This window comes from Geotrypetes seraphini, chromosome 3 (genome assembly GCF_902459505.1).
Source record: "Geotrypetes seraphini chromosome 3, aGeoSer1.1, whole genome shotgun sequence".
Classification (NCBI taxonomy): domain Eukaryota; kingdom Metazoa; phylum Chordata; class Amphibia; order Gymnophiona; family Dermophiidae; genus Geotrypetes; species Geotrypetes seraphini.
In genome coordinates this window covers 18,412,507-18,421,267 of record NC_047086.1, presented here as the reverse complement: position 1 = coordinate 18,421,267, position 8,761 = coordinate 18,412,507, and the positions used below count along the sequence as shown (strand labels likewise).

At 44.9% G+C, this 8,761-nt stretch overlaps 1 protein-coding gene across 1 annotated transcript in view; it reads left to right on the top strand.

The window, feature by feature from the left end:
- The first annotated feature begins 572 nt into the window (after positions 1-572).
- GRIK2 (glutamate ionotropic receptor kainate type subunit 2) overlaps positions 573-8,761 on the top strand; it is a 1,206,237-nt gene continuing 1,198,048 nt past the window's right edge. Inside the window, exon 1 of the mRNA XM_033936333.1 lies at positions 573-687. Coding sequence (XP_033792224.1) covers positions 573-687 — 115 coding nt within the window. The remainder of the gene's footprint in view (positions 688-8,761) is intronic.

Genomic DNA, 8,761 nt, shown 5'->3' with positions numbered 1-8,761 from the left:
AGAAGAGCTAGGGCAATTTCTCTCACTTAATCTTGGCTCCACGTCAGAAGCTGTGCAGCAGTGCAGTAGAAACAGAGCACACAGGAAGGGGAAAAAAAAAAGAAAAACCAACCCCTTTTGCTAGTCAAAAAAAAAAATCGCCTGGCACATTGAGTCCTCGCTATGCTGCCATACCTCAGCAGGCTTTCGATCTGGATTATCTATTGATTCGTTTCAGCCCCCTTCCAGCGTCTCCCTTCCCCCCCCCCCCTTGTCTCTCCCTCCCTTCCCGGGATGGACATTTGCCTCTGGATTGCTCATGGATTCTCCCCCCTCTAAAAAAAAACATGGATGTCTCTCCACTCCTTGCGGCTGAAGGTTGCTCCTTGGTGCAGTGAATGAAGACCACGCAGGGATTGCTAATGGGATCTGGGAAGCAGAGGCTCCTCGCTCCCGTCTCGGGGACCATGCCGTGATTGTGTCTGAGGGCCATCCGTCTCTCTCCGTCCTCCTTTACCCTACCGGGGGGGAAGCCGACGCTCGATTCGGGGGGAAAGGAGCGGCCGCACGGGTGTGTGCGAGCGAGAAACACCATGAAGATTATCTGCTCGAGCCTAACTAAGTCAGTCTTGGGGTGCACCGTTAGGCTCGCCCTTTGCTTGTTGTGGATTGAGTATTCTCAAGGGACGACGCACGTACTGCGATTTGGTAAGGCTGCTCTTGACTTTTTATGACCCTGCTGAAATAGAAGCGATGCCTAGGCGGGGGTGTTATTCGTAGTCTGGGCTTGGGGGCTGCTTCGGCAGAAAACGGTACAACCGTGTCCCCCTTTTTTTTTTCTCTCTCTCTCTGCAAGGCTGAAGTGCTGGGCTTTGTGGCTGCAGTTTCCTTTCACCAGCAGCATGGCAGAAAGAGGAAAACAGGATTCCTGTGTAATAATGAGCTTAAAACCCAAGACCAATTCCTGTCCTGTTTTCCGTGAAGTCCACAGCTACGACTGTTTCTACTTTTACTCCAAGGGGGAGGGGGAGGGGGAAAGGGGGTGGGTAGGTGGGGGCTCATTAGGGTGGGAAGTACTTTCATTTTTATCTTTTGATCAGCTGAGATTTGACAACTTTTCTCGCTAACTTTCCCCGACTATGGGTACTGGCATCGGGGGGGGGGGGGGGGGGGGACTAAATGCCCGGCTATTTCTTTACAGAAACCGATTCAACTGTTTTGGAAATGCCTGCATGGTTTCCTACCGGTTCACAATGATATCTGAAACGCTCTTGATAATCTTGGGAACAACATATCGGACGAGCTCATTTGCAAAATGTGCATCAAGAGTATTTTAAAATTATACATGGAAAAACCTAGGTTTTCGGGGCCACCTGGTAAGCTTTGTCTAATGAAAAAAAAAAACCCCCACAAAAACCCCAGGTGCTTATAAATAAACAGAGATTTTAGCAAATCGGTACCTAAGACTGACTGAAGGAACCACTAAACTGTTGATGGCATAAACTGGACTTGGGAGGAAGTTAGTAAAGCCCTATCAACAGTTTCTTGGAGTACAGGGACGAGAGGAAGTTCTTAAAAGAGCGAATGAGGTGTAGGTGGGAAAAAGGAGGAAAAAAAAAATGGTCAGAGCAAGGTGTTACCCCAGACTTAAGAAATCTGGAGGTATCACCCTGCCTTCAACATTCTTGAGAGGGTAGGTGGTTTTTTTTTTTTGCCTTTTCATGCAGCAGCCACCCTCTGGTTTGCAAAAGCTTCTTCATTTCGTTTTCTTTCCCTTTCAACTGCTATGCTCCTCATTAGGAGGGACCGGTTTGGCTAGGGCTGTATGCCTTGCATGGAAACCCCCCCCCCCCCCATCCTTTTAGAGTGGAAGCCTGGTAATGATTAAAAAGAGGGCCGGGTGGGTATTGATCTCGTGTGCTGAATCCCTAGTTAGGGACCTTCTTCTGCTTCCATCTGGTCTTCAGGTGGTGCTTAAGGCATGTTGCTCGTAGCAACCGTCTTCAGGAATGCCTCTTTCTTTGGGAGCAGCTAAACAGGTCTTTATATCACCGCAGGGGTATTTATTGCAGGTTGACTCTCTTCTGCATTTTGCCTCTCACCGGTTGAACACATTTTGTCTGATTTGAAGAATAGTCCCAACTTACAATGAACCTGGGGGGGAGGGGAGGATGGGGGCCCGACAGTGTAAATCCTTATAATGGGAATGCTTCAGGGTGAATAAGCAGACTTACCTCATTGTCACAGTGGAATAGCAAACCTTTAACTACTCGGTAGGACCAGAGGACCGTAGCAATTATATCTGTCACCTTTGCATATACACATGGTTTGGTCTTTAACATTGATAAACGGTGTCTAGCTGTGTGCCAAGCTGTATCTTAGGAACAAACCTTACTAAAGATATATTGGGGGGGGGGGGGGTGTTTGAACAAAAATCTACCGACTTTCCTGGCTCCCTTCTTTGAAGTCTCTCATTTTCACTTGTAAAAAGGGTCATTCTATGGCATTTGTGTATGAAGTTCCGGGGCTTTTGCTCCAGTGCAATTCACCTGGGGGATGGTGAAAGTTCAACTGAGGCAAAGTCGCCTCTCCTTACACAAAAATCGACAGCCCTGTCCTTGGTCCAGCAGTGACGGGATCGACGCTGACCCCCAAAACCTTATATCCGTTCCCTTCCCCGCCTGCTATGGCAACCAGAAAGAGCCTGAAGTTAAGAGATGGGGGAGGGCAGGGGGGGGCATTCCCCCCTGAGCAGCTCCATCGCATTCGCTTCTCCCACTAACCTTTTATAGTCTTTCAAAGCCCTCCCGAGTCCTCAGTCCAGCCAGCTAGCCCACCCGGCTCATTATTAGCCAACTGATTACTCCGTTGCCCCCAAATAAGCACCTGTATATCATATGTAAAACGCTTTGATTATAACCTCAAGAAAATCACGTCCCACCCCCTTTCCCTATACAGAAGCTGCCAGCACCTTCCAGTGAGAGGCAACCCCCCCCCTCCCCCATCGATTTTTCTCTGTCCCCCGCCACTGAAGAGATCAGAGCCCCTGTCCATCATTCTCTCAGGTATTTAAGATGAGCATTAGAATAACTTATACCATCGGGGGTTTATCATGGGCCCTGGGACTCCTATTGCTGTGCTTGAAATCAGATTTTTTTTTTTTTTAAATTATTTATTTATCAAATTTTTACATATTATAAATCAAGTATCCACTTGTACAGAAAGTTGAAGAAAAGCAGGAAAATAATACTCAAAAGTAAAATACATGGTAATCAAGTAAAATAAAATAAAAATAAAATTTTTAGCTTAAATTCAGCTCAAGTCCTCAAAATTAGATCCAAGAAGGATGAAATCAGATTTTGACAAGCTTTTAAAATTACGTTTCTTTGGATGCAAACGCATCTTTCAGAATTGCCAATTTAGTTCCTGTACCTTTTTTAAAACCATACTTAGGAATGCTGGCTTGACCCGTACAAATAGCCCAATGTGTCTACGAAGAAAGAATGGATGGCATTCTTGAGTTGTAGGTAGCATTCTGTATTTTATTACAACAGACTAGCTTAATAAATCTCATTACTGTATATACAAGATACAGAATGATCTGTACTAATTCTTATACAAAATTTTGTGCAATATGTTATTACATACATATGCAATATATGCAATGCAATATGTAATATATGCGATGCAATATTGCACTTCCTAAATTCTAAGCATTATTTTGCCACTGTAACCGAAAAGAGTGTTATTTTGTTTGATTAAGTGCCAATGTGCAGAACCGAGATTCTATGCTTTTTTGACATTGTTTCAGATCATTGATTGACTCATATACACTTCATTCTCTTCTTGGTTGGGCTGAGAACTTTTCAGCACCACCTGGTAAGTCCATTTCTATCTACAGTTCACTAGGATTCGATGTGGTCCAGAAAATCATTCCTCCCCCCCCCCCCTCCATGTTTTTCACCTCTGAAGTTCAGTTCACTTGATTGCAAAGTTTTTTATGTTATTTTTGGGGGGTAAAATCTAGAAACAGAAGAGCAAGAGATGAAAAACATGGAGGGGCAGGGTTTTCCGCTGATGTCGCAACCGCACTGCCGAACCTTTCTTGCAAACATTGCCCGGTCAACAGTTCTAAATATTCAAGCCCAGATGTGCGTTACAAACTAAGCGTTACCTCTCTTAGCATAGCACTGCATTGACTTGGCGGGCGAGTGGATAACATTTCAGCACCAAGATCAGCAAATCTCGGATTGTTTGATGAGCATTGTCCCTGCCTGCTCTGTCTTCTCCCCACGCCCCCTCCTCCCAAATTTATTGAAGCATTTATTTACCACTTATAATCTAAGCGGTTTACATTCGGGCGATTGGGGGATTAAGTGACTTGCAAGGGGTCACAGGGAGCAGCATGAGATTTGAACCCACAACCTCTGGGTGCTGAGGCGGTAACTCTTAACCACACCACATTAGGGTTACTTGTTATGATTCTTATATTTTGACAGCGGCATCTAACAAGTCAGTGGTCTGAAACTCCAACCCTTTGCAGGGCCACATTTTGGATTTTTAGGTACAGAAAAAAAATAGTTAATGTCTTATTAAAGAAATGACAATTTTGCCTGAGGTAAAACTCTTTATAGTTTATAAATCCTTCCTTTTGGCTAAGTCCAAATAATAATATTGTAATTTATAGCTAAAGAGACATATGATCAAGAAACTATTTTATTTTACTTTTGTGATTAAGATTAAACCGAGGGCCTCAAAATAGTACCTGGCGGGCCACATGTGGCCCCCGGGCCGCGAGTTTGAGACCACTGTAACAAGTGAATCTTAAAGTCAATCTGATGATCGAGAATATATGAATGGACATGGACGCCAAACTTTTCCAAATGATTGGCGGTGCCAAACGTGATACAAATTCACCCCTCCCTGGGCACAATGTAAAGAGTTTGCTCACTGTCGGGGGGGACGCCCAGCACCCACAGAGCTGACGCCTGTGTTTCAAGGACAGAGACTAAAACCATAACTAGTCTAGTTTAATCTGGTGCATGACTGGAGAATCACTAGGTATGAGACAGCAGAGCCACGAGGAAATCCTGGCCGGTTCGGATTCTGGTGAGTTGCGGTTAATAACACCAGAGCAGGGAGCAAATGAGACGAGGATGATTCTTGACACATTTTGGGGGTCTCCGGTCTCGTTTGTAATAGAAAGAGACCAACCAGGAGGGGTAGAGGAAGGACGCGACTACAGGGCATCCCAAATGGCCAAGCTCTATTTACCATGCAAGGCTAGAAAGTCAATCGAAGCACACATGACTGGGGATGTATGAAGAAGAGAAGACGGGCGTCAACTCAGAGCCCACCTCACCCGAATCAAAGAGCCCACCTTCTCGGATTGTCCTTATAAAACTCTAACAGGGCGTCAGCAGGAATGAGCATTGGATGCTGTGGCAACCCTGGACTTCCCCCCCCCCTCCCGCCCCCCTCCAGTATCCCTGCTCAGATCTCAGCAACAACAGAGCAGAACTAGACCCTTTAACAGGGAAGAAGGTACCAGGGTGTTTTTCGCCTGTTTTGCTTCCCTCCATTGTCCCCAGAAACACAGGAGGAGGGGGAGGGGAGGGAACCCACCGTTATAAATCAGCATAAAAAAGGCAAAGCAAAAAAAAGAACCCCAACAACGAACCAACCCCAAAAATACAAGCTATATACTAACACACAGTATCTTTGGTGGGGTCTGCGAAATGTGTTTAGGTTGATGGATAAAATATTCATTCTCTGCTTCCTTTTTGTAAAATTTAGCACGTGGGATCTTTAAGGGAGTAAATTCAGGGGAGGGGATACTTGGAATGGGCAGACTTGGTGGGCTAGAGCCCTTTTCTGCTGCTTTTTTCTATGTTTCTATCATGAGATATGTTTTTTTTTTGTTTGTTCACGTTAAACTCTTTAGAGTCTATTTCAAAATAAACATTTAAAAAAAACCAACTATCAGAGGTTACACAAATTGTAAATATCTTTCTCTAAAGCTGAAGGATATTCATAGACACAGCAGATATCCATATGAAAGAATAACGTTTGTGTGCGGGCGACCTGAAAAGTCAATTATCAGCTGCCCTGTCGACCTACACCAGATGATAAGAGAGTGTATTAACCTGTTCTGTGATTTAGAAGCTTCTCATACACAGCGCTCGGGCAATACAGCACTATTATCACGCCACGAACTGCGACAATCCTTTTGAACCTGACTAAGCTGAACGCATTGATTTCCAGGCCGAGGCTTTTGAATTGCAATACTCTTTTTTTAAAAATGCATTTAATGTTATTGAAAAATCCCTCAATGCTGTGGCAAAATAATAGTAATAATTCAAGATTAAAAAATAATGTGCAGGTGATAGAATATCTTAAACATGCGTTTGAGGGTTGTGCATTGCAAAAAAAAACCAAAAAAACAAACAAACCCAAAAAACCTTACTCATGGGCAGGGGAATCCTGCTCCAGAGGCTTCACCTGCTTAGCAGTTTCCCATTCCTTTTAAATAACTCCCTGCCCCCTCCCCCTATAAAATACTCCGATGCTGAAATGCTTTAACTTTGCAGAGACACAGGTTTCTTCTTCAAGTGTGCTGTGCAAACTGTGCAAGATGGATCTAGGGCAGGGGTGTCAAAGTCCCTCCTCGAGGGCCGCGATCCAGTCGGGTTTTCAGGATTTCCCCAGTGAATATGCATGAGATCTAATTGCATGCACTGCTTTCATTGTAGGCTAATAGATCTCATGCATATTCATTGGGGGAATCCTGAAAACCCGACTGGATTGCGGCCCTTGAGGAGGGACTTTGACACCCCTGGTTTAATCTGACACATCATTTGTCTAGCTCAGGGGGGGCAACTCCAGTCCTCGAGGGCCGGAATCCAGTCGGGTTTTCAGGATTCCCCCAATGAATATGCATGAGATCTATTTGCATGCACTGCTTTCATTGTAGGCTAATAGATCTCATGCATATTCATTGGGGGAATCCTGAAAACCCGACTTGATTGAGGCCCCCGAGGAGGGACTTTGACACCCCTGATATAGGGACAAGCTATCTGTTGGTGTCTGAAGGAAGTGGAGGGACCCCCACTAAGAGCAGATGATAAGAAAGAGGGGAATGAGAGCACACCAGGTTTTACACACCAACAGGGTGAATATCACAAGGGCAGCAAGCCTTTAAAACTCCTCTCTCCCTCCCTCCTGCTCCTCTCCCCTTCCCTTCCCTCCCCTCCCCCCCCAACTTGGCAAACTGAAGTTAAAGCTCTCTGGAAGGAAAGAGGTGAGGAACCTTGCTATTGACTGGCTTCAGATTAAACAGCCCAGAGGAAGATTTCAATTTGATAACGTCACATCCCTTCCTGGTCCCCCCCCCCCCCCTTTGCTGCTTCTGCTGACAATTGTGTAAGGTAATTAAATTGGCTGATTGAAGTCACGGTGGTCATGGGGCGATAAAGACCATTTGGATTTAATGGAATTTAAAAAAAAACCAACAGTGAGCCGCATATACAACTCTTTACCGAACACGAATTTTAATGACCGCATTCATGGTGCTGCTGACTAAATAGAACGTTCTGGGCGAGTTTAATTGGAAGGGTAAAAACCAGATTAGCTGTACGGAGGCTTTGCTGCTGCAGATAGGGGAATTAGCATTATTATCCTTTTTTAAGAGAGCTATTATTTGGTTATCTGGATTTAGGCTAGGGTTGGGAAGCTTCCTCCAGCGCTGAATATTTGCAATTTTTTTTGTTTTGTTTTTGCTATTTTAAATGAACAGGGGCGGGAGGAGGCTGAAAGAGGATGCCTTGCAATTGTGCTAATGAATTGGAGGGTGACAGTATAATTCACTTTTTTATTGACCATCTCGTGTCTTGGGGAAATAATGAAAAGCTCATTTGTTGCATATAATGTAGTCACCAATGATAAGTCGGTTGGTTTTTGATCCCTGGATATAAAAGCAAAGAAAAAGAGAGGGGGGGGGGGTTAGTATTTGGAGAGGGTAGGCTGGTTTTTTTTTTTTTTTTATACCTCTCTAAAAAACCTAGGGAAATGGCTTTGCAGGCTGAACCGTGCTCATTTATTCCCTCTGACCACCAGATGTCTTTGCAAGGGTCTCATATCCCACTGGTTTCTCTCTGCAAATTGAACCATAAGCCATAGATGTCAATAACTGCTCTCCCTACTGAGCTTTACAATTCGCCAACGAAAGAAAGGGCTGATGAATTAGCTTCATGACCACAGATTGAACATAAGAACATAAGACTTGCCTCTGTCGGGTCAGACCGGAGGTCCATCGTGCCCGGCAGTCCGCTCACGCGGCAGCCCCTCAGGTCCAGGACCTGATAGTGCTCCTACCCTAAAACTCTCATACGCTTTTCGCTTTTGTCCTGTAGAGTAACCTTCTATCTATACCCTGCAATCCCCTTCGCTTCCAGGAAGCCATCCAGTCCCTCTTTGAAACCCAGTATTGTACTCTGTCCTATTACCTCCTTTGGAAGCGTGTTCCAGGTGTCCACCACCCTCTGAGTGAAGAAAAACTTCCTTGCATTCGTTTTGAATCCGTCCCCTCTCAGTTTTTCCGAGTGACCTCTTGTTTTTGTTGTCCCCGCTAGTCTGAAGAATCTGTCCCTCTCCACCCTCTCTATGCCTCTCATGATTTTATACGTCTGTATCATGTCTCCTCTCAGTCTCCGCTTTTCCAGGGTAAAGAGCCCCAGTTTGTCCAACCTTTCGGAATATGAAAGGTTCTCCATTCCTTTTATCA